At 39.6% G+C, this 27,142-nt stretch overlaps 1 protein-coding gene across 3 annotated transcripts in view; it reads right to left on the bottom strand.

Moving 5' to 3' along the window:
- Positions 1-9,627: 9,627 nt before the first annotated feature.
- LOC149186504 (IMP-specific 5'-nucleotidase 1-like) overlaps positions 9,628-27,142 on the bottom strand; it is a 355,273-nt gene continuing 337,758 nt past the window's right edge. For all 3 annotated transcript variants that reach the window (XM_089411011.1, XM_089411012.1, XM_089411013.1), the window contains one exon: positions 9,628-10,024. In XM_089411011.1, coding sequence (XP_089267137.1) covers positions 9,934-10,024 — 91 coding nt within the window. In that variant the 3' untranslated portion in view covers positions 9,628-9,933. The remainder of the gene's footprint in view (positions 10,025-27,142) is intronic.

Below are 27,142 nucleotides of genomic sequence, written 5' to 3'. Positions count from 1 at the left end.
TTTTGACAGATACATTACATCATGACTCAAATGCAATTATGAAGACCAACACTAGTTACATTCTTCAACACTCCCTCCTAACTAGGGAGGTATTCACAATTACATACATAGGGACATGGATGAATTCAAAATAATATGTTTCTACGAAGAGTTACAACACACATAATGATACAGATTAGATACTTGACCGAAGTATCCAATCGGGTGGGACTAAGGTGTGTTCTAAGTTGTAGCCACTGTAGGTACCATCAAGCTTCAACTCTAAACCAACCTAGGGATCTAGGTATCGTATCCAAGGCCAGAGCTCCACAAGACCAACAATATCGTCCCTACTTCGCGAACAAGACATCATCACAGGTCAGCGAGATGTCCTCCCAAGCATCTTGTTGCCTCAAAATGCCTCATCTCTCCCTATACACTAAATCAGATATATCCACCAATCCAAGCATGCTTCCAAAATGTTCAATCTTCTTATGGAGAGATTTGCACAAACACAACCCCAATTAGTAATAAACTTTCAACATATACATGTTTAGCACAAATTGTTGGGAAGCGCGATTGTCGTTAGACCAAAACCAATGGGTGTTAGTCAACGATCGCATCGCCAGAGATAAGGATCCACGAGAGGTGGTTAGTCCATGTCATGAAACACATGGGGAGCATTAGTTTACCCAACGTCCAACAATCTCCCCCCCAACACGAGTCGGGTGTGTATCGAACTCGTGACCTATGCTCTGATACCACTTGTTGGGAATCACGATTGTCGTTAGACCAAACCCACAAGTGTTCATCAATGATCGCATCACCAGAGATAAGGATCCACGAGAGGCAGTTAGTCCATGTCGTGAAACACACAGGGAGCATTGGTTTCTCTAATGTCCAACAAAAACCTTTAGGGTCCTCAATCATTCTGATGCTACTTAGATTATCATCAATTTATCCAAACACATCTCGTTGGAAGTTTTCTTCTTTAATTTTCTACAACAACACCAAACTCAACCTTAAAACTTCTTCTAGAACATCCCAGTTTTGTTTACAACTTTGCCACTCTATTTGCAATGTTTCAACCATGATCTTTATTCTTTCTTCAAGGTCTTTATTATAGTTGTCACATTATGCCCTCCCTCTCAACTAAGGAGATATACACTTTCTTTTTCATCCAAGCTCCCTCTTAACTTAGGGAAATCAACTACTTCATTCTTTTAAGTTATATCATGGAAACAAGCTTATTTATCCTTCTTTAATGTTATCATCATTCTTACATCTCCCCTTTTCATCATGAACTTCTTCAACATCTTGAAGTTTGTGTACCTGCAAATATTTAACAAGTAGTACAAATATACAAAAGCATAAAATTAATTATAGGGTTATCAAGTTATCATAATGGGAGCATTTAATAACTTTGAACAATAAAAACAATTTTTTAAACATGCAAACCTAAACCTAGTTAGGTTCACAATCAACAAGAGTTGCACCTTTTATATTCTAGAATTCACAACTTTGCTAGGGTTTTGTCACAAACCCTAGATTCCATCATCGAGACTTAAGGTCTTAGATATCAACAATTAAATCAAGTTAGCAATCCAATCATAGCTTTTAACATTATGCACTAGAATTTCATGAAAAATACCACTAGGGTTTTATTACAAACCCTAGATTTTATCAAAAGAATATCAACAATCAAGTTAGCATTCTAGCATTTCATATCTTGGGTTTCATTATTATTCCCTAGAAACTCATATCAGTCTCTTACTAGAGTATTTATTGCAAACCCTAGATATAAACATCAAATTTCAAAAATTAGATATACAACAATTTTGACCAGGCTAGGGTTTCAACCATACATAAGTAAATACACCTAGAGTTTTACTCCTAGGATCTTACATTGGTTCTAACAAGGGTTTTGTCATAAACCCTAATTTATCAAACCCTAAAAATCTAGGGTCTTATCATATAACCTAGACATTAGTAACAAACCCTAAAAGGTTAGGGTTTTATAACATCAACAAACCCTAATCATTAATAGAGAAGGATTTGATAATATGTTCTAGACCTTTTATTATAAAAAAGCCAAAGTAGACTAGGGTTTTATTTCTATAGACAACACCCCTAGGCATCAGAAGGCTAGGGTTTTATAGTGAACCCTAAGGGTTAGGGTTTCACCAAAATGATCAAATGGCACAAGATAGTATGATAAGGGCATATTCAATCTAGTGATTAATCACCCTGTTATGTAAAAAATTAGTTAATTTTAGGTTTAGTTAGACAAAAGGGCACGATCATAAGATCATGCCCTTTCCCAAAGGGTGCCATGGCGGTATATAAGCCAGAAACCCCATTGTAATAAATCATCATCTGTCAATTAATCAATAATACATATTTATATATATACATTTTTCTGCGTATCAAAAGTTTTTTGCTTCATCTGGTATCAGAGCCAGCCACTGCTGCAGCTCTTGTTCGCTCCTCGTACAGTCTGTTGTCTGTGCTCACTGCTAGCTTCATTCTGCCCTGTCCACGTCCATATACACAGTCAAACCACCGCTGTTCTGTCATACTTCACTGTACGAATCACCCTTCAATCCACGACAAACCCCGTCCACAGTCCTCTGCACGTGCCGCAATCTGCTGCATATCGTCCCCATCTTTCGCACTGTCCAGGCTTATTCCGTCCACATCCACCCTTCTGCCAGTTGTTTTTCTTTGCTGCCATCATTAAAATCGAACCGACAGTAGTTCTGCGTAACCTGCGGTTCTTGTGAATAATCGTTGCAGGTGACCGGCATCGTTTTCCCGCGGCAAGCTCTGCGATTAGTTTGAATAATTGTTGCGGTGGTATCAGCGTGTGGGTTTTACTTTTGAAGGTCAAACGAAGGGTGCCTACCAAAAGCCGTAACTATTCATGCGATATATATATATATATATATATATATATATATATATATATATATATATATATTATAACTTTATATATAAGTTATATATAATATATATTATAATTTAATTATAAGTTATATGATATATAACTTTAATTTAGTTATAAGTTATATATAAATATATAAAAGTTAATTTAATTAATTAAATTTATTTTAATTAATTAAAAGTTATATATATAAGTTAATTTAATTAATTAAAATTTATATGTATAAAATTTATTTTAGCTAATAAAAAAAAAAAGAGGAAAATTATTTTCGCTGGCAAATAAATACACGCCCCCGCATACTCCCTGGGCTTTTTTCGATGGTGCTGCAAATGCCCAAAGCTGCGGGGGTGGATTCATTCTGCACAAATCCACAATTCTCTCATATCATATCAAAGCGGGTCTGGGGGCTGGCACCAACAATTTCGCGGAGCTAATCACATTACGCCATCTCCTTCACTTTGCTATTAGTCATCAATGCACTAGTATTAACATTTTTGGGGACTCACAGATTATCATTAACTGGTTCAATGAGATCTCAATATGCCACTTGCACACACTCAGAGTCATATTTGATGAAGTTCGGCAACTCAAAGAGGCATTTAACCATATCTCTGTTGCTCACATTTACAGGGAGCATAATATGGCAGCTGACAAGCTGTCAAAGGAGGCCGCGCTGATGGAACGTGGAACATGGGAGATCACAAAATTTTTGGATCAGCAAGAACAAAATTTTTATCATAGGCCATATATAGACCCGGGTTATCCTACAGCGGGTCTACCACACTCCTAATATTTTTGACTCGGCAGCAACATCACTGAACACAGCTTTATGCATAGTTTACTCTTTCTAATATTGAACAGACTGAAGGTTGCTGACAAGCAACAAAACTTTTGATAGATAAACAGAGCTCAAAATGTTTATATCAGACAGGAATATATGTAATTTTTGTAACTTTGTACAGATCCACAGTGATCATGGCATATGCTATAGCATCTACATATGTAATCTTTTCATATATTAATGAAAACTTTACGGATTTTTCCAGAGGAAAAAAAAAATACACGCCCCCGCAAACCCGCTCAATGTCGACAATGACAATGGCAGATTTCCAAAAAAAATTGTTGGATGCAGAGCATAAGATAAATAGCAACCACGATGAGGTCAATAAAAGATTAAATGAATTCCAAATCAAGCTTGGGGAGCAAGCTAATGAAATAAAAAATCTTCACGATACGACAATCGAATAGAAATAAAGATGGAAAATTACCATATTCAGATAGAAGCAGGCATCAGAGAGGTCTTAACAATGCTGAAAATTCTGTGTAAAAGGTCGAATTGTACACCCGAACAACTACTAAAAGAAGGTGAAGAGAATCAAGAACACATCTCGTCAGATTCAACAAAGTCAACAGAGTCTCATGAAAAAGTTGAATCTCCAAAAAAATCAGCGACACCCCACCAAGAAGCGAGTAACACAGCCTTTACAAACAAGCAACTCTGGGATAACTTTGCCAATCAACACCCTTTTTTCGCTCAACCATTAGCAACATACCAGCAAAGGGCCAAAGTTGAGATGCCTAAATTCGATGGAAACGAGAAAAACAATGTTGCATGGATAAATAAAGCAGAAGAATACTTTGAGATATATGACATCAATGACGATGACGAAAAGCTCAGGCATGCATCCATGAAAATGGAGGGAGAAGCATATAACTGGTATATGTGGTGGAAAAAGACAACACACGTCATTAGCTAGAGGAAATTTAAAGATGCATTCTTCAAAAGATTCCAAGGTGTAAAGGAAGAAGAGTTCTTTTCAAAACTCATCAAGTTATGACAAAAAGGAAGTGTGGACGAATACACTCAAGAATGGGAGACTTTAGTAACACGAGTACCTGAGTTATTAGAATCTCGTATAATTCAGTCATACATCTCGGGACTCAAAACCCATTTACAAGCAGAACTTGAGATGCATGACATTACATCTATAGAAGTAGCAAAACGAAAAGCAAAAACAACCGAAAAGAAATCCGAACCAATATTTTGGTCAAAAGCAGAAAAAACTTATGCAAGACGAAGGATACCCTAGTATGTGGACTCCAATAATACAAGATATGTTCCACCACATCGTCGTGAAGATGAAAAGTCTAATGTGGAAATACAAAGGATAAAAGAGGGAAAATGTAAATGTTGTGGTGAGAAATGGGACCCCAAACATAGATGTGCTAAAGGAAAAGAAGCAAAGAACCTATATAATTGTGAAGCAACCAATGATTCAAACAGTGAAGATTATGACATAGAAGACACAGAAGACGCCCCAGAATTCTCACCAGAATTAGATGACAGAAGTATTTTGCAAGTGTCATTATCAGCTATGACATGTATATCACAACCTTAGACTTTAAAGTTAAAAGGACACATAAAGAAGAACAACGTAGTGGTTCTCATCGACTCTGGAAGCACACACAATTTTTTAGATGCAACCGTGGCAAAGAGACTCAATATCTTTTCATTTCCCTTCCCAAACATAAAAGTGATGGTAGCTAATGGTAAGAAGATTGAAAAGGTAGGGAAATGCCATAAGGTCAATTTGCAGATTCAAGACATTAATCTAGAGTCTCCATTCTTCACAGTACTGTTAGGAGGAGTAGATGTAGTGTTAGGTATCCAATGGTTACGAACTTTAGGTACTTATGCCGCCAACCATAAAGTACAGTTTATAAAATTCAAATGGGGAGGTCAGAAGTACAAGCTACATGGATTCCAAGCACCAAAAAATCAAGTTGTATCATCATCTCAGATGATGAAGCTGAGTCGAAGAAGAGCACTTGCTTATGCAATACAATGTCACCAATTAGAAATGTTATCTGCAAATATGACCAAAGAAGAGTCACCAGAGATACAAGATCTGATTCGGAAGCATGAAAAAGTATTTCAAGACCTACCTATGAAGATGCCACCTAATAGGGAAATTGAGCATACAATAGAAGTCAAGGCAAGATCAGACCCCATCAACATCAAGCCACACCGATATTCACATCACCAAAAAATGGAAATTGAGAGATTAATCCAAGACCTTTTAAAGTGTGGGACCTTGATCATCTTGGAATATATAATCAAGTGGAAGGACTTACCGAAGAAGACGCTTCTTGGGAGAATGAAGCATTTTGTCAACAACATCCGTCGTTGCGTATGCTTTGAGGACAAAGCATTCTTTTGAGAAGAAGGCAATGTTATGTAAAAAATTAGTTAATTTTAGGTTTAGTTAGACGAAAGGGCACGATCATAAGATCATGCCCTTTCCCAAAGGGTGCCATGGCGGTATATAAGCCAGAAACCCCATTGTAATCAATCATCATCTGTCAATTAATCAATAATACATATTTATATATATACATTTTTCTGCGTATCAAAAGTTTTTTGCTTCACACCCTAACAAGAATCTTTGTGATTCAAAACCTTAGACATAAGAGAGTTAGTGATACAAAGCAAATTCCAAATGAAGAATAATCATACATTTTTGTAAATTTTGTAGTCTAAGATATACCTTGAGTTGTTCTTTAACAAACCTTGTAGGATATCATTTTCTTTGAAAGGCTTCCTTTGCAATAGAAATTCTTTCATGATTCAAGTCTTTCTTTGAAGTTTCTTCCATAAGCCTTGTGTATTTTTGCTAACTTTTCTACCAAAGAAAGGATTATGAGTATGCAATACAAACTGATCTAGATGTGTGGAGAAAATCAAGCATGGAAGAGGAAACAAAGAATAGTATACTTATCTTTTGGTAAAAATGGTAAAGGCTCCCTCTTAATCCAATCTTTAGGAATACCTACAACTTATAAAAAACAATTCAAGAATTTCTAACAAGACATATTAGATTTGTAAACTCTAGAAATCAAAAGAAAAACTTTCTAAAACAATAGTCTATGATATAAGTAGGAGGATATGTAAGAGCCTTAATAATATAAGTCTCTGACTTCAGACTCTTCGATCTGGTTCTTCTTAGGTGGGGCTTAATCTGCAACTGTGGCATGTTCTCTCTCTATATTCTTACTTTTAGGATTTTCAAAACATTGATTCTTGTAGTGTCCCATCTTATGACAATGAAAACATTTTATTTTGGATAGGTCAGTCTTCTTCTTTGGTCCTTTAAACTTCATGTTTCCTCCCTTTTTCTTGTAGTGAGCAGAATATGCATTGGATGTGATGTTATCTTCATCTTCCTTCTTATTGTTTGCTAATGAGATGTGAGCTTCTTCTTGACTGCATGCATTCCACATTTCTTTAAAGAATGGTGTTTCTTTCCAACTGCTGATACTTGATGCAAAGGCACTCCATGATTTTAGTAGGTCTAGTAGTGCAGCAATCACAAGTTCTTTATTTGATATAACTTCATCAATTGCTTGGAGCTTGTCTCTTATTTGGGAGATCCTTACAAAATAAGAAGACATAGTGTCATTTTTTGTCATTTTTATTATTCTTAGTTCATTTTTGAGACTAGATATTTGTCCAATGTTCTTGATGGTGAACAGTTTGGAGAGAGCTTCATACATCCATTTTGCAGTATCTATATTGGATATGTAGGGAATTAAGTTATCCCTCACTCCATCTACAATTAGATTCATGGCTAAGATATATGTTTCCTTGTATTTTTCCTTTCCTACATCATTTGAGGGCTCCTTAACTTTTCCTAGTACAAAATCCAATACATTGTGTTGTGCAAGGATGAGATCTATCCTCTTCTTCCATGCTCTATAGTTGGTGGCTCATTCTAGTTTGTTTTTGGTCTTCATTGATGTTTCCATAATAGTCCTTCCTTTTCTTTATAATGTCCTTCTCCTTATGGTCTACTTTGAAACCTTATCTTAATCCTTTCTTCAATAGATCTTCACGCTGACTTTTTCCTCTTCTTTCACCTTAGCTCTGATTCCATGTTAGAAAATCAGAAAGGAAGAACGATTTCCTTATGATGACAATTGGTTGTGATATTCTTGTATTCTTATTAACTTTCTTTATGTTCTTTTATCTTTTTCTCATCAAGCAATTATCAAATAAAAAAACATGAAGATCAATGACACCAGATATAGGCACTCAACCAAGGCTAAAACCCCTATAAAGGGGAGAAAAACCAGTCAAACTCTTCCACTAGTAGATTCAAATCAAATTGAGGTAATCCAAGACCTTATACCAGACCAAAAGTTCTTCCTCACTCCACCAAGTCAACCTTCCAGAATGATTATCCAATCTTTAATAGTCTCTTCTAGTCAAACAACTTCAACACAAAATTTCAGCTCTCCAACTCCCAAAATTTCGGCCCTACTGCAAATATGAAATTTCAGCCTTCCTACAATAGTCTAGAAACTTGCACGTGTGGCAAAAAAGAGAGATTTTCAGCTTCTTCTAGCTTGAAAAGTGTCCCCTTCGCTAGGGTTTTCTCCTTCACTTTAGGTATTTCACTCTCCTTTTTCTCCTCTAGCAACTGCAGATCGAACTTGCTTTTCTTGTGCACCAAATGAGGTCGAGTTGCTACCTATATATAGTGGTTTTTGCCTCCCTTTGAGGCCGACTTGGTGGAGGAGGCCTATTTGACTCAATTTTCATCACAATAATTTTTCTTTCTTGATATACAAAGCCCAAGAAGGGTCTATTACATGATGACATGGACAAGGACTCTTGACATAAACCTTAGAAGCCAACAATGGATGTTTGGCCTAAAAATAAAATAATAAAACATGAAACCCATGCTAATAATTTTTTTTTCTTTTGTAAATAAATTTCTTTTTGTTTTGTCAAGTCCCACTAGCACAACTGGTTGAGGGTGGGCCTTCGTAGCAAGGTGACCCAGGATCAAACATCACGAGGGGTGGTTGTGCCCTGTGTTAGGGGGTGGGGGGGGTCCTGATAAAAAATCCAATCAACTTATCGTTGGTGTGGCCCAGGCTAGGTGTGATCCCCGGGTGACTTTGACGGATTAGATGCCCCTGGGTTGCAATTCCTCAAGCCATAGGTCAAGCCTGGAGGATCACAGACAAGTTGACAAAAAAAATATCTTCTTTCTTTTGACAAATACATTATATCATGACTCAAATACAATTATGAAGACCACCACTAGTTACATTCTTCAACAAATTGAAAATGAGGAATAAGTTTGTGAGGCATATTCAATAGGAAAAAAACCTCATTGCAAATTTGATCATAGAAATCTTGAAGAAAAGCACATTAAAATATCAACAAATTAAAAATCTAATTCAGATTGCTAGGCCAACCAAAATCTTCAATGTGACTTCTTCCGGAAAAACTCTTTATAAATTTTAAATAAGTTATATCATTTATTCTAAATTAATTCTCAACATTATTTACAAACCTTTTATATAAATTCATATCATCCAAATTAGAAAATTAATTTTCCACAAAACCTTATTCTTCATAGCTATTATACTGTTCTTGCAGCATGCTTTATCATGCACTTTTAAAGCTTATCAACTTATTTATATCAAATCATATTATCTTACCATCTTGAAAGAAAGCAATAATTTACAAAAAGAGAGAGTGATCATCTACAAAACCTTAACGTGTACTTTAAAGAAAAGATTCTATCATTCAACGTCATCATTCATGGATCATTTACTATCCTCGTGACATGTTATACAATAATGTACTTTAAAGCAAGATTGTATGGTTCTACACCATCCCTCAAACAGAATGTTTCAAACATTCCTTTGAATAATATTAAAATATGAGTCAACTAACTACAAATTTAATTTAATTAACTGTATACTTTTCTAACGCATCCATATGAGAAAATTCCAGAATTGGATGTTTATCTTTACAGGAATATGGTTGAAGCATATACAATTAACTTCAACAAAAATAGTCATAGGATATTTACTTTGTATTTTGACAAATATGAAATTGAACAGAGGGAAATGACAAAACACGTTGTTGATAAGGTAATTAGACAAGATAATCATAATCACATTGACACATTTTTTCATCTAACCAATTTTAATTATTCGATATATGGAGTGAGTCGTGCTAGCTTGATATCTTGCAACAAAACCCGTGTATAGAAAGCTGTCTCATCTGGATTGGCTACCCAACTGTCATGCAATTATATTGAAATACAGTGTACATCAGTAGGTTAGAGATGACAAAATGAAAATTAGCTAGAAAATGAGAATATTATTAGGCTCAAGTAACATAACAATCTTTATAGTGTTTCTTATCATATGCAACTTATGAAAGCGCTAGAAATGGTTCGATTTAAAATCACAGAAAGTATGAAACTAGCAAGTAATGATGGCTTACATGAGGTAAAAGCTTTGGGGTTTGGCACTGCTTTTGTAACTGTAGTTTGCTACAAAATGCATTTCAAGTAAAATAATGCTAACACAGCATCTTAGTGAGAAAAGTAGATAGAAATGATTTTGTATTAACAATAATCACAAATCTTCGAGACCCCCGAGATACAAATGTTGCTTGAAATCCACTCCAGGAAGATTGACAAAGAGATTTACGAGTTCTTCCAAAAGTTATTGGATTTCTACTATAAAAGCATCCCTCACAACTCCTCGTTTTTCCAATGAATTGAGTTCCAAGTTTATTTCCCAAGGACAGGACTTGAAACACAATTTTTAACTAGACGATATTGTTAAAACAAAAAGAAGTTATTCATGAGCTAATTAACACTTTGCGTGATTATTTTACAATGTTTGCACCAATAATCAGAAGGAACTTGTAAACCAATAAAGCATCCCTCACAACTCCTCTAAATTGCTGGTACTTCCAATGAATTGAATTCCAAGCTTATTCTCCCATGGATGGCTCAAAACCCACTTTTTAGCTAGGGACGAAATGGTGAAAAAAATGTTATTCTTGAGCTAATTAACACTTGGCATGAATCTTTTACGATGTTTGTGTCAATAATCATAAGGAACGTAGAAAACCATTATCATATGGATAATTAATGGGACTATTTATACCAAACCAAGGGAGAACAAACTAGATCATCTACTCTACCTTCCCGAAATTGGCAACAGCAAAGAGGAATTACACTACAACAGAAAGGAGGCATTAGATATGATATACATACACCAGAAGTTATGAATGCGTTATTCTCTAACCAATAAATTTAACTTTTATCTATACCTTTACGCATTTTAGTACATAATAATTGTTAAATTATGGTATGTTCTATACTTAAGAGCAATTTACTTCAAATTTTCCTATTAGCCCAATATCAATTTCCAGAATAGCAATCACATCAGCATGACAGTAAAATGCAGTTAGAACATAAATGTAAACACTAGAAGACAAGCCAAGACAAGAGACACAAGATGTGGCACCAGCCAGGGACAAACCCCAATGCGGGGAAACCCTTGATCAATTTTTTTATATTCTTCAATAATTCAGTCGAGAGAGAGAGAGTACAATTACACAAATCTGTAATTTTATGACCGCTGCAACAAAACCCTAACCAGCAAAGTCAAAGCTGGTCAAACAGGTCAGAATTGACCTCAAGTCAACCTCAGTCAACTCAGCCTCCAACAGCAAGTACATGCAGCCCAAAACAATCCGAAATGAAGGTCAAACAACAGTCAACATAGGTACAGGTCTGCGGTCAACCCTCAACAGTCAACGCTGGTCAAATGTGTGGTCAAAACAGGTCAACGAAGCTGCCCAGAAATGCGGCCTGCCTAGGAGAGGCTGCCCAACTTAAACCGCAGTCAAGGAGACCCTACGCTGGTCAACGCTGCCAAGAATTAGCCTTTCTGCACCACGGTCAACCCAAGTCAACGCTGCCCTAATTAAGATCTGCGTCCTCCTTTCAGCGACACGTGTGAGAGAGAGATGCTCCTCTAATGCGTAGGAGAGAGAGAAGAATGTGTGTTGAGATGAGTGAGTTTATGCCACAAGGTCTCTTCCTTTTATATGCTACATTGAGGATAAGCTGGGAGTGTAAAACACTGTTTTGCTTGCTAACCGACCTTGACAAATTGTCAAGAATACAAATAAATTCATATCTCCATGAATACATGTCGGAATTGGATGATTGTTAGATCAATCCTACACCTCTCGATGAGAGGAATCCAAGAAAAACATCAGCTGCCATAAATAAGGTGACCCACATGGAGTTTGGCCCTAGTTGCCAATTTTAACACTTCTTCTCTACTAGGGAGAACTCCATCTGCTAATCCATCTGATTGTCGGTACTATCTCTGCCATCAATGCACTGCTCTGCACTTCTCTGCTGATTTACGAATAAGAGGAAGTGATCGAGAATGTATCATACCATCCTCCACTGACCCGAAGTCAGTCCCAGATAAAGGAGAGTGTCTAATAGCACTCTTACTGACCCAAAGTCGGTCCCAATGAAGAGAGTGTATCATACCACTCTTACTGATCCAAAATCAATTCCAAATAAAGAGAGTGTCTCATACCACTCTTACTGACCTGAAGTCAGTTCCAATTGATCCCAGATCAATGTCATCCTAGCATAGGGAGTACGGTAGTTACATGATGCATCCATCGGTACTACTATGGTTCCTATCCTTATTTCCCTTCTCATTGGCCAAATGAGAGGTACTTCCCGTGAGTCCCAGACTGCATGGGTAGGATGTCTCAGCTGGAGAAGGATAAACCACTCATCTTGCCTACATGTCGCCACGGGGTATCACAGGGGAAGGCTGAACCACTCATCCTGTACACAACAAACCACTAGGGAAAGTCTGAAGCACTCACCCTATGGTTGCTCATCACTCCAAGAAGTACCCCAAGCCCCCCGGAGCTCCCGGAGTTCAATGTATATATCATACAGGACCCTCATAAGAGGGTCTCTCCACGACTCCTAGTCGTTCTCGGAAAGTCAAGAATTTGACCTCTCCCAGGGGCTTCGTCAGAATGTCAGCAACCTTCTCATCAGTCCTAATACAATGAAGCCTTATTGCTCCTCGTTGTACCATATCCTGGATAGAGTGGTACCTGATATCGATGTGCTTGGAGCGATCATGAAATATGAGATTATTTGATAAACGAATCCCACTCTGGTTGTCACAGAGGATCACAGTAGTATCCAGCATATGTTCGAACAACTCACTAAACAACTTCTGCAACCAAACAGCTTCACAGGAGGCCATACTCGCAGCAATGTATTCAGCCTCAATGACGCTCAATGCCACCGACTTTTGCTTCCTTCTCATCCAAGATATTGATGCAGAACCCAAAGAGAAACAACACCCGAAAGTTCTCATTCAGTCCACCACACTGCCTGCCAAATCAACATCGTAATAACCATGCAGCCTCACATCTCCAGCAGTGTATCTCAGTCCATGAGTGATTGTGCCCCGAAGATATCTCAGAAAATTCTTGGCACCAATCCAATGTGAGTGATGAGGCTCAACCATATATTGGCTCAACGTGTTGACTGCAAAACATATATCCGGACGGGAGTTCACCAAGAACATCAGTGCTCCTATGAGTTGACGATACTCAAAAGCATTTCCCAATATAGGTTCGATAACACTACCGCATAACTTCTTGAAGTTAAGCTCCATCGGGGTAGTCACGGGCTTGCGGTCCACCATCCCAAATCTCTACAATATCTTCACCACGTATTTTCCTTGAGATAGGAAAATTTTCTTGGCTTTTGCCAGACTTCCAACCCTAGGAAGTAGTGCATCAATCCTAGGTAATTCATCTCAAATTCGGAAGCCAACTCCCTCTTACATTTGTGAATGAAAGGGTCTACAGTGTGCACCAGTCAAAAAGAGGTCATCAACATACAACAACGCTAGTATGACAGGCTTATCATCTTCAACCTTAAAGTAAAGGTTCGGATCGGCTTCACTCCTAGTGAATCCCAACTTCATCAGATAGCTATTGATCCTCTCATACCAAGCTCGGGGTGCTTGCTTCAACCCATACAAAGCTTTCTTCAACCTACATACATGATATTCTCGATTATGAATCTCAAACCCCTTGGGTTGTTCCACATAAACTTCCTCTTTAATCGAACCATGCAAGAACGCAATCTTGACATCCATCTAATGTAGGTGCCATCCTTGCAAAGCAGCAAGGGTTGATCAAGCAGATGGTGGTGTATCAGGAAACTGGTGCAAATATCTCATCGTAATCCACACCTTCCTTTTGAGAGAAGCCTTGAGCAACAAAGCGAGCCTTGTACTTTTCAGCACTCCCATCAACTCCATGCTTGATTTTGTAAAGCCATTTTGAGGTGACAACTGATTTTTCCTGGGGTTTGGGGACCACATCCGAGACATCATTCTTCATGATGGACTCGTATTCTTCATTCATAGCATCCTTCCATACTTGGTGCTTCACAGCTTCTTCAAACGATGTAGGCTCGTTTTGAATGATGGTGCTCATAATGGTCAAGTATCCTTGATACTTGGTCAGCTTCTTGCTTTCATGGAAAGTCCCTCTGGATGCAATATGTCTCTCGGCATCTTCAAGAGTCTCCCTAAGCCGTGAGAGCCTCTTCCTAGAGGAGGAAGGCTCTTGCAGAGGGGGATCAATAGGATCCATAGATTCTTCAACATCGGGCATCGTTTCATCTTCCTTTTCATCCAACTTCCTACTGTCAACTTCTTTATCTTTCCTTAGAATAAGAAGATTGTCAACCTTGCTACGAGCCATATCTTCGTCAAAGGTAACATCATGATTTATCTCAACTTCCCTTTGACCAGCCACATAGATTCTATAGCCCTTCGAATTTTCGCTATAGCCCACAAAGATTCCTTTCTTTCCAGATGCACCCAATTTGCTTCTTTTCTCTTTCAACACATGAAAATATACGGGACTTCCAAAAGTTCTAAAATGAGAGACATCAGGTTCCTTACTAGTGAACATTTCTTCGGGAGTCTTGGAATCCAATGCTTGATGAGGGCATCGGTTTTGAACATATACGACAGTATTCGCAACTTTGGCCCATAAAAACTTCAGAAGCCTTTGATCATGCAGCATGGCACGAACAACTTCCATAATCGTAGGATTCTTCCTTTTAGCCACACCATTCTGCTCAGGAGTGTATGGTGTTGTGGTCTCCCTCTTAATGCCAGCTCCTTTGCAAAAGTCATGGAACTCGTTGGGTTCATACTCAGTCCCATTATCAGTCCTTAATATCTTGATTCTCTTCTCGGTTTGATTCTCGATCAGGGCTTTGAAGTGACGGAACCAGGTGAACACTTCATCCTTCTTTTTCAAGAAGTAGATCCAAGCCTTGCGAGAATAATCATTTGTAAAAGTAAGATAATATAGATAGTTTACAGGCATCATACCAGATATGTTGGAGTGGACCAACTGCAATATATCTGTAGTCTTGCTATTACTTGAGGGGAATGGTCCCCTTTCGAGCTTTCCTTCAGCACACCCCAGACATACACCTTCATGCTCTACTTTGAACTCGGGCATCCTTGTCACCATTTGTCTCACATCAGGTAGAGCCTTATAATGAAGGTGGGCAAACCTCCGGTGCCATAGTTCAGATTGTAGAGATATGTCACAAGACATGACTCCCAACAGACTTCCTCCAACTTGATATAAAGAGTCAACCTGGAACCCAAGAGTGAAAGCATCTTTAAAATTCTTTTTCCAAACACGTACCTTGCCATCGGTGAATGCCACCTTGTAGCCTTTGTCTTCCATTGCCGAAATGGACACAAGGTTCTTCTTGAGATCAACTACATATAATAATTCTTGCAAATGAATCGTGTTACCCTAATTTAATTGAAGAGTAATATTCCCTACACCCTTTATGGGATAGGTGGAATTGTCTCCAAGAATAATCTCCAAGTTTGTCTCTTTTTCTATCAGATTAGAGAGAGCTTCCTTGTAACCAGTGAAGTGCCTTGAGGCACCACTACTAATAAGCCAATTTCCCAACGAGTCCGAGTCTGGAGGAGAGGTAGTGGAGAGGGCCGCTATAAGATAATACTCATCTTGCTTATTGTTAACAACATTTTATTCATACATGGAGTTCCTTGCTTTCTTGGAGGGTTGACCATTTCCTTGATTTCCTGCATTCCTCTTTCCTTCCACCCTTCGATCCGGGCTTTCCTTTGAAATGACCTTTAGAGTCTTAGACCCAGAATTATTTCTCCTTTTGGCATGAGAGGAAAAAGCAGTGGGGTTGCCTTTGTTTGAAGGCAATTCTTGCTCCACCATCCTTGTCTCTTCTGGAATGCATCTCGACATCAATTCTTCAAACTCCGGCATTCGATCATTGTTGAGAAGAGTGGTTCTAAAAATATACCATTCGAATGGGAGCCCTCCAAGGGTAGTGATAGTTAGTTCCCTATCAGGAATGACTTCTCCAATCGATAGAAGATCATTCTTCATCTCAGTCAACCTTAAGAAGTAAGATTGAATATCCTCATCCTTGTTCTTCTTAATATCCTTCAACTTATTTTTGAACAAAACTTGATTTGCATCACTAACTTTAAATAAGCTTACCAATCTGTTGTAGATCTCCTTGGAGGTGTTCAACTCGGAAATGTCGGCCACCAGACACTTGTCAATTGAATCTCGGATAATCTTCTTTGTTTTGACTTCACCCTTAGTGTACTTGTTCTTTGTAGCAGCCGGCACATTTGATGGAGGCTCCAGAATTTTACCCCTCACATAGTCCAACACTTCTTGCTCTTCCAATGTCAAATCAAAGGACATCTTCCATTTGTGATAGTCAAACTTCTCACGAAGCTTGTCTTCGGCCGGGAAGTGGGATGAGGAACCCATAAAGCCTTTTGATCTTTCCAACTGTCTTCAGTGATTGTTTTTTCACTCTTGCTTGGGCTTTGTCTTCACCTCAGCGCTGATACCATGTTAAATTATGGTATGTTCTATGCTTAAGATCAATTTACTTCAAATTTTCTTATTAGCCCAATATCAATATCTAGAATAGCAACCACATCAGCATGATAGTAAAATGCAGATAGAACATAAATGTAAACAGTAGAATACAAGCCAAGACAAGAGAAACAAGATGTGGCACCAGCCAAGGACAAACCCCAATGTGCGGAAACCCTTGATCAATTCTTCTTATATTCTTCAATAATTCAGCAGAGAGAGAGAGTACAATTACACAAATCTGTAATTTTATGACCGCTGCAACAAAACCCTAACCAGCAAAGTCAAAGCTGGTCAAACAGGTCAGAATTGACCTCAAGTGAACCTCAGTCAACTCAGCCTCCAACAGCAAGTACAGCAGCCCAAAACAGTCCGAAATGTAGGTCAAACAGGAGTCAACGCAGGTACAGATCTGCCAACCCTCAACAGTCAATGCTGGTTAAATGTGTGGTCAAAACAGGTCAATGAAGCTGCCCAGAAATGCGGCCTGCCTAGGAGAGGCTGCCCAACTTAAACCGCAGTCAAGGAGACCCTACGCTGGTCAACGCTGGCAAGAATCAGCCTTTCTGCACCACGGTCAATCCAAGTCAACGCTGCCCTAATTCAGATCTGTGTCCTCCTTTCAGCCACACATGTGAGAGAGAGATGCTCCTCTAATGCGTAGGAGAGAGAGAGAAGAAGGTGTGTAGAGATGAGTGAGTTTATGCTACAAGGTCTCTTCCTTTTATATGCCACGTTGAGAATAAGCTGGGTGTGTAAAACACTGTTTTGCTTGCTGGCTGACCTTGACAAATTGTCAAGAATACAAATAAATTCATATCTCCATGAATACGTGTCGGAATCGGATGATCGTTAGATCAATCCTACACCTCTCGATGAGAGGAATCCAAGAAAAATATCAGCTGCCATAAATAAGGTGACCCACATGGATTTTGGCCCTAGTTGCCAATTTTAACAATAATCAAGTCCATTCTATCGAGCCGAATGAATAGATGGCTCATGTTGTTCCAAGAATATGACTTTGAAAGTTATGCTATGCCTGGTAAGAACATGTTGCCCCTGATCAGCGCTCTTCCATAGACAATGGAAGGAGAAAGTTGGGGTGGGTGACTTCACAGATGCAAAAGTATCTCACCTTCAAGAAGCTCAGATACCTACAGGATGTGCATTACTTTTTGCACCATGGCAAAGCACAAAAGGGCACGAGCATAGCACAAAAGAGTAGTCTAGTAAACATGGCAGCAAGAATGCTGGTTAGAGAGTTGTTACACAGTTCTGCTGTGAAAACACTGAATTTTCCCTAGGCATATCAAATGCGAATAATCAGCATGTTCATGAATACATCTTTCGATTCCAACGTTTTGGCTCACACCGGTTAAATTTCCAGAGATTTTTAAAGTGACACGGGGAACACCATATCCACTGCTTTAGAATTCAATTTAGACTTCAATGCAATTTTTAGCAAGGTTCTCGTGCATGCATGTGTTATGCAACACTTGAAGCATGCATGGAAGAATGGTTGATTCAAAAGGGTACTTTGCAATTTTTAGTTCTGTTATTAGAAACTTAAAAGTTTTAGCAAGTGATTGTAGTTTCGAGTATCCATCTAGCAGTTTTCCAAAAGGGTATTCTTTAATTTTATAATTCACTATTATTTGAAAGTTTCTATTTTTGAAAGCTTACTATTTTGGGAAACCAATTAGGTCTCTGGATACTCTTTCTGGATGAGCACATGCATGTGACTTTTGGTGATGATCAAAGAAAGTCTAATTTTAGGGTTTCTATTTTTTGAAGGTGCTACACAAGGATGAGTTCACACATTGATAGGGAAGAAACCTAGAAATTTCTAGAAATTTAGAGAAAGTGCAAAATTAGGGCGTCATGTCTAACAATACCAATGGATTGAAAAAAAATTGACATGGAGCAGTGGACAACGAGTGCAGGTTACCATGCCCTGGTAGAGGTCATTCAATCCATGAAGAGATTTTTTGGCAGAGGAAATCTTATCCACCGTGCTTATTTCTTTTGTAATCTCAGCCAATGTGCTTTCTTGGGGTCTTATTTTGTCTATTCTAAGCCAGATGGAGAGCACCCCATCTCAGGTCTATTAACAACTACTGAAGTTTATTCTTGATACAAAGAGAGTGCTCAACCTAGGAGTTTCTATTCTCAAAACTCATCTTATCCACTGCACTTTCTCCAGAAAAAGCAGGATGTTGCATGAGGACAAAATGAGTACCTTGTAGATATTTTATTTCAATGGATTTTATCTATTACAAGCCAAAGAAGAGTGCTCCCTTTAGAATGTATCTAATTTATCTTATCCATCATGCATCTAGTGTATTCTTCACAGGAGGAGAGTGCCCACTTCAAGTTATTCTACGCAGAGTTCACCATTATTCTCCACGAAGCTAATGCACCCTCCTTAGAGTGATTTTGGCACATATCCCAATGTTTTTTTGCTTCTATTTCCACTGTAACTGGGGCACCCAACTTAAGGAGGTTATTATTGGCAGACTCTGGTGATTAGACTTGGCAAGATTCTCTTCTATATTCAGTTGACTAATGCACCCCACTTCTCAGACATGCATGCCATGTGAAATATTTTAATTTGTTGCAGTGAAGGTTACTTGGGAGCAAGAGCGGAAGGGGTAGTGGGGAGCAACATTTTCAAACGCTCCTGGTTTGGGAGCGAATTTTTATATAATATATATTTTTATATATTTTGATGCATATATGTCAACAAAAGCATGTAGAATGATGAATTAGATAAAAAACCATAAAAACATGGATTGAACCATATAACATCAATCATCTAGAAGTTATAATCCTCATCAACCATGTTTACAAGTTAGTAACATAAAACATATCGAGCCTCATGATTCATCAATCTCAAAGTTTCAAGCTTTGAAAATTCCATATATAACATTTATCATCATTGATCAATAAAGTTGTACTTTTAACCATTACCATTACCAAGTAACCAAACTATAACAAAAAATATCTAACATGAAATGAAATGTTTCAACTTTCACGAAGCATCATATTCATAATTCATTACCAATGAGTTATAATTGCCAACTTCAAACTTCAAACTTAAATTGTCATATATTGTTTACAAAAAATATGAAAGAGTAAAAAATTATAAACACTATTAGAAACTAGAAAAGACAAGTAATTCTATTTCTACTGCTTCCTCTTGCTGCCACGAGAAATGTCTAATTTCTAAGAAGGTCATGGTGGTCTACTACCACTAGAAGTCTCCTCCCGCATTTTCGGACGACCAAAACCATAATCCACATGCCCTCCACGTGAGGATGTAGATGCAGGTGGCAGTAGCAAAGGCAAAGATGTTGGAACTCGAACACTGCTACTGGATGGTGGGGGTGGCATGGCTAGTGTTGCTTCATCATCATCTCTTTGAAGTTTTGTTTGCAATTCTTCTAGATGTAGAGCACCATCCTCCAAATTATCTTCCTCTGGATTGTTGTCCCAAGTTTTATATGATGTATCCTCATGAGCCCGATCACAATAATGACTCAACAACCTCAAGTTGTAATGCACATAAACCAATCTTTCTGCCCGATTTTCATTGAGTTTGTTTCTTCTCACATTGTGGATGAAGTTGTAGGTGCTCCAACACCTCTCTGCAGAAGAAGTATTTACAACTTGTATAAGCACTTTTTTTGCCAATTTTGGCAAGCCCCTACCCACCATATGCGTCCCACCATGTGATAGCATCAAATTTGTCCCTATCTTCCATTGCATGCAAAGAACCAAACACTCCAGTGCTAGTGAAGTATCTACCTAATTCAAGACGCAAATTAGCACACTCCTCCCTGTCAAGGACCAACTTGTCTAATGCTTTCATATATCCCTGTTGTACCTCTGGATTTGTATGGGGTTTGGCATTAACCCCACCCCCAGGTGCAAGTTGTTGAGAAATCTAGAGGGCAACAAGTATAGGTGATTTCTCTTACTTTGATAATTGCTTATGATGTATTTTTACTTTACTTGATTAACTTCTTCTTTTCTTATTATTATTAGTGTTCTCTATCATCAAACAATTACCAAATCATAAAGAACAATGAGACAATAGGACACAAGATATAGGTGATCAGCGAGGGTCAAAACCTCTCCAACTGAGAGGAAAACCCACGAGAATCCTTCTCTTCTTATAGAACTTCAATTGACGAATTCCAAGACCTATGACCCTTGCTCAAGACCCTCCAAGACCAAGTCATCCTTTCTTCTTGATGAACTTTCCTTACATGGCTTCCAACAACAAACTTCAACCTTCCAACAACTTCGACTCCAACAACAATTTTTGCAACTTCGACCTAGCAACTTCAACAACTTCGACATAGCAGCTTCATATCTTAAACCTTGATGTAACTTCAGCATTTTCAACCTAAAAACTTCATAGCTTCGATCTAGAGGCAACTTCACAACTTCGACGCAGCTTCAGAATTTCGTCTAGCCCAAAAACTATAGAAACCTTAACAAAATAGAGAGAGAGAGAGAGAGAGAGAGAGAGAGGCCCTGTTACCCACCATTTTGTGGGTGATATCCCTAGGAGATTTTTTTTCTCCGAGATGTCCTCAACTGGCAGCCAACAGTCCCTTGCAGCCACTAGCTAGCTCATTGTGCCATTTCTCAGCCACCTGTGCCAACCATGTGGTCTCTCACCCATCTGCCATGATCGTATGTTTGAATGTGGGCCTCCAGAACCTAAAGGTATGCCTTATCATTTGGTAATCGAGTATCATAGTTTTCTTATCATGGACACTTCTGGGGATAGCTTAATGGGGGGATTCGACAGAAAGAACGGGTCAGGTTGTTTGCTTATCATGGACACTTCTGGGCATGGATTAATGGGGGGATTCTGCGGAAAGAATGGGTTAGGTCTATACTCTTGTCCCCTAGACCCCTTTTGGATATTAACCCTGGATTCTAGTCTTGTGGGATCTCTTTTACTGACCATTTGGCTTTAGGGATGGTACTTCACGGGAAACCTTGATTTTGGTTGTGCAGTCCCCCTCCCTTATCTGCATATATTACCCCCTTTCCACTCATTATTACCCCATTCATCATTTCTCCCACCTGGGTCCACATTCCTCCACTAGGTCCACATAGGGTTAGCTCACTCCTTCCCCTTGCCCACACTTTGGGTCAGGCCCAAGATGATGCAGCTAAAAAGAAAGATAAAAGCATATTTGGCCACATTCAACAGGAAAATGTACCACAAAATGCAAAAGATGGTCGATACAAACACATTTAGCATGTGAGCAAAAGCCAATACATGAGCTCTACTCCATCATCATGGCCATCACCCTAGTACGATTCTATGAGCCTCCTTCATCATATAGGAACCCATGATTGTCCCAACCCCTGGTGGGCAATGAACCGACCTACCTTAAAAGGGGGTATTCACTGTTATATCTTATGCATCATGCTATTACCCCTTGAGCCCCTAGCAGTTAATCAAATAAAATCATTAAAAAAAAGACATATGAAAAAGGGTGGAAAAATCAAGGCTAGGGCACCTCATGTACCATGATTGTTCCCTCCTATACATTATAAACCCAAGTGCGGGCTTCCCTTTTATTGGCTTCCCTTATACCCCAGCATTTGGCCCAGGGTTGCCCCTTCTCACGCCCTACTTCATTCACCTATCTGTCACATGTCACCACTTTTTGAATGATGTACCTTGAACATATTACCCCCTTTAGAAGTAGAAACCACCTAATAGGGATACTTGGTTAACCCCATTTGGAGTTAGGGACATTGGTACATCCCTAAGCCCATTATGGAAGGGCAGGCCATTATGAAGTCCCCACTTGTGGTCCATGGTTGGTAAGTTCATTTACTCGATTTCTCTAACGACTTGTTGCACTAGAAGGCTAGGGGATGCATTGGATCTTATGAAGGATTGCAGATGGTCTCCATCTTGGGTTTGGTCTCTGTATACAGGGCCCTAACCCTCCAGAGGGCCACACTGGCACATGTAGGGTGTGTGTTGAGAGCCATGGGCCTCCACAACATCAAACAACATTCCATGGATCCCCACAACCATTCGGAGATTGCTCGTGGTTCACTAATTGGACGAGGAAGATGCACCTAATCCATCATGCCCAGTTGGCCCTAAATTTGAACCATACACTTGGCAAATGATCCAGGACTTGCATGATGATGTGGCACCACCTACACCATCATCCTAGCCCTTGTAGGCGATCTACAAGCATCTTCGATTTTTTTGGAGACATGAGGACACTTGTGTGCCCCCACATGTCATTTGGAGCAACACGAGATATTACAAGGGGCCAACCCCTTCTCCACTGCTTTTGAGGGTCCTACTCTTCATTATGGCACCCATGGACCTCATTAGGCCTCTAATAGGGCCCTACAACATGCATAGATTATTATTTGACCTTTTGGGAGGCTTATTCTTTCATTTATGAGTTAGTTTGGTGGGCTTGTAACCAAAAGTTGGATTCTTAGAACATTTTTTTATTTTTGGAGCTTATTTAGGCCAAGGAGGCTAATTCGAACTCTTGATTTGCGTATAAATATAAGTGAGATGAGCTCATTTTCTCATCATCACTTTGGATTGGATCTTTTCTCTCTTGAGATTTTCGCACTTTTTCTAGAGGATGAATTAAAGCTTTATGGATTAATTTTTGTCAGGCCAGGGTAACTCCAGCGATTGAACGAGAGAAAACACTAATTGATATTTATTCATTAGCTAGTACTTTATTTATACAAATACAAAACGGATCAGTTCATCTTCTAGATTGTAAAAATTTCTGTTTTCCCACCCCGGTTTTCAGTTTCTCCTTATTTCTCCCATGTAGTTAAATGCCCATTCCCATAACCATACATTTAACAGACTGAAAAAAATAAATATTGCTGAAAACACAAATTCTGGAAATTTTTCAGAATGCTGGAAATTGCAGAATTAAAAATCAGCTATTAAAAAACAGCCATTAAAACACATTAAAACACTGATATTTTTGGTCAACTTGACCTTGGAAAAACCCCCTACAACTCTTGGGGAAAACCAGTTTGAGAGCTCTTCTTTATTTCTGAAAATTGTCTTTTTACAGTGAGAATTATTCAGCAAAAAATCAGCAAGCAAATTTACAACTTATCTCCTTTCCCGTGCCTCACAGCAATCTGGAAATTACAGCAAACAAGACAGCAATAAATGCTGTACGACCTCCGTTTTGTGTGCAGAAAAATCAGCAAACTGCTCCTCGATTTTTGTGCAAAAATCTGCCTTTCACTATGTGCTGAATCAGCTGTACAAATCTGCTCAACTGCTGCCTTGGAATGTGTGCCAAGCTGTTGTCTCCTTCTCCTTCCTGCTCAGAAATCTCTCTTGCTCTCTTGCTCTCCTTCTCCCAATCTGCTCATGAAAGAATGAATGACCTTTTCCTCCTTTAATATAACTCCAAGTGACTTTTGGGTGATCCAAGTGACTTTTGGGCGATCTCTAAATCCAATGGCTGAAATAGATTTAGATCAATGGTTGAGATTAAATGCTCATTTAAATCTCACTTTCTATTTTTTAATTCACCCCACTTTAATAAAGACCCACTTAGTCATTTATTTCCAAAGTCACTTTTCCTTTCTAATTTTTCATTGACTTTATAAAAGTCACTTTAAAATTAGACTTAATAACTTTATCACTTAAAGTCACTTTTAAATTAGATTTAACTTTATAAAATTATAAAGTCACTTTAGGAGAAAAATTAAATTCTTTTGGACACTTTTCCCTAGGCCAAAGATCAAAGCTTAAGGGAACCACCTGTCCTCCGGTACCAAATTTCAACACTCCCTCTTACCGAGGAAGGTGTTCCTCACCACACCCATCTTGTCTCTGAAGTAGACATGCTTGCCCCGTGGTAAGGCTTTGGTAAGGATATCTGCAACCTGCTCATCAGTGGAAATATACTCAAGCTTCACAGCTCCCTTCTGAACATAGTCTCTGATGAAATGATATCTGATCCCGATATGCTTTGACCTGTCATGAAATACTGGATTCTCCGTGAGTTTAATGCAACTCTGATTATCACAGTAAATCACTGAAGGTCTCAACGGCTGACCAAATAAGCCAAACAACATCTTGCGAAGCCAGATGGCCTCACAACTAGCTAGACTGGCTGCCATATACTCTGCTTCCGCTGAACTCAGTGCTACTGACTGCTGCTTCCGGCTGAACCATGACACTACTGCTGAACCCAACCCAAAACAACACCCTGAAGTGCTATTCCTATCAGAAGCACAACCTGCCCAATCAGAATCAGTGTATCCTGCCAATCTCACTCCATCTCCCTGCCTGTAGTCCAGACCATAATCCACTGTCCCCTGCAAGTACCGCAAAATGTGTTTTGCAGCCACCCAGTGAACCTTCCTAGGCTCACACATAAACTGACTCATCGTGTTGACTGCAAAACAGATATCTGGTCTAGTGTTGACCAAATACATCAAGGAACCAATCAGCTGCCTGTACAATGTGGGATCCACCAACTCGGAATCCGAAGCATGAAGCTTCTTCCAGTTGGTGATCATCGGTGTCGACATGGGTCTACAATCCTCCATGTGGAATCTGCTAAGGATGTCCACAATATACTTCCCCTGCCCCAGGAAGAAATGCCCCTCCTCCTGCCACACCTCCAAACCCAAAAAGTAATGCATCAAGCCGATGTCCTTCATCTCAAACTCCGCCGCAAGATCTCTCTTGCAGTGTTCTATGAGTCTCTCTGCACCTGTAATGATCAAGTCATCCACATACAGCACCAGAATGAGAGGCTCCTCACCAATCACAATAAAGTAAAGGTTCGGATCTGCCTCACTCTTTGTGAAACCCATCCCCTGCAAGTATGCATCTATCTTGGAGTACCAAGCTCTGGGAGCTTGCTTCAGGCCATAAAGGGCCTTCTTCAATCTGCACACATGGGACTCCTTCCCATGCACCTCAAAGCCCTGTGGCTGCTCAATGTACACCTCCTCCTGTATGAAGCCATTGAGAAATGCGGTCTTCACATCCATCTGGTGGATCTTCCAACCCATCTCTGCTGCTATCGATATAATGGAGCGGATCGAAGTATATCGAGCCACGGGAGCGAAGGTCTCCTCATAATCAACTCCCTCTACCTGGGAGAACCCTCTAGCCACAAACCTCGCTTTGAATTTCTCAATGCTGCCATCTGCAGCATGCTTTACCTTGTAAAGCCATCTGGAAGTAACCACGGATTTGCCCTCAGGCCTCGGCACCACCTCCCAAACATCATTCTTCATGATAGAAGAATACTCCTCCTGCATGGCCTCTCTCCAGACCTGCTGGCTAGCTGCCTCCTCATAGCTAGAAGGCTCAGAGTCAAGGATGCTGGTAACCATCGCCATATAACTACAAAACCTCTCAGGTGGTCTACTCTCTCTGACCGGCCTCTTCGGCTCAGCAATAGATGTGGCATCTCTCAAGGTGTCCTGAAGCCACTTGGGCTTCCTCTTCCCTGAGCGCACTTCTTCCACCGGAGAATGAAACTCCTCCTCCTCATCATCATCAGTAGCCTGAACTCCTGACTGTCTGTCTGCTGTCCTCCTGCCTGCACCTGAACCTGTAGAAGCTGACGTACCGTGTGAACTGTCCATCAGTGGACTCCCTAGTGAACTGCTCTGTGAACTGCTCTGCATGCTGCCCGGAGCACCACCCCTCTGGCTCGATGAGCCACTGCTCACTGACGGACCTGACATCCTCATAGATGTACCTCCGGATCCTCCTGATCCCTGCCCACTGGATCCCTGCGACTGACTCAACTGCTGCTGAGGGTCTGGCTGATCCAGATACTCTAACTCCCGTGACCTCCTAAAGGCCCTGTCCTCCTCGAACTTCACATCCCGTCTGACAACAACTTTCCTCTGTGCAGGAATGTAAATTCGAAAGGCCTTTGAGGTCTCACTGTAGCCCACAAAGATACCCTTCTCTGCGGTGGGCTCTAGTTTGGTCCTCTTCTCTTTGGGTATATAGGAGTATGTAATGCATCCAAAGATATGAAGATGACCAATATCAGGCTTCTTCCCAGAGAAAGGCTCCTCCAGAGTCATGTGCCCCAAAGCACGATGCGGACTCCTGTTCTGCAAGTAAACAGCTGTGTTGCAGGCCTCTGCCCACAAGAACAATGGCAACCCCTGATCATGTATCATGGCTTTGGCAGCCTCTATGATGGATCTGTTCTTCCTCTCCGCAACCCCGTTCTGCTGGGGGTTGTAAGGAACAGTGAACTCCCTCCTAATGCCTGCCTCCGCACAATAGTCAACAAACTCTCCAAGGGTGTACTCTCCTCCATTGT

This window comes from Pinus tabuliformis, chromosome 3_1 (genome assembly GCF_031772625.1).
Source record: "Pinus tabuliformis cultivar Carrire ecotype Pingquan chromosome 3_1, CPIR1, whole genome shotgun sequence".
Classification (NCBI taxonomy): Eukaryota; Viridiplantae; Streptophyta; class Pinopsida; order Pinales; family Pinaceae; genus Pinus; species Pinus tabuliformis.
This window is presented reverse-complemented; position numbering and strand designations above follow the sequence as displayed.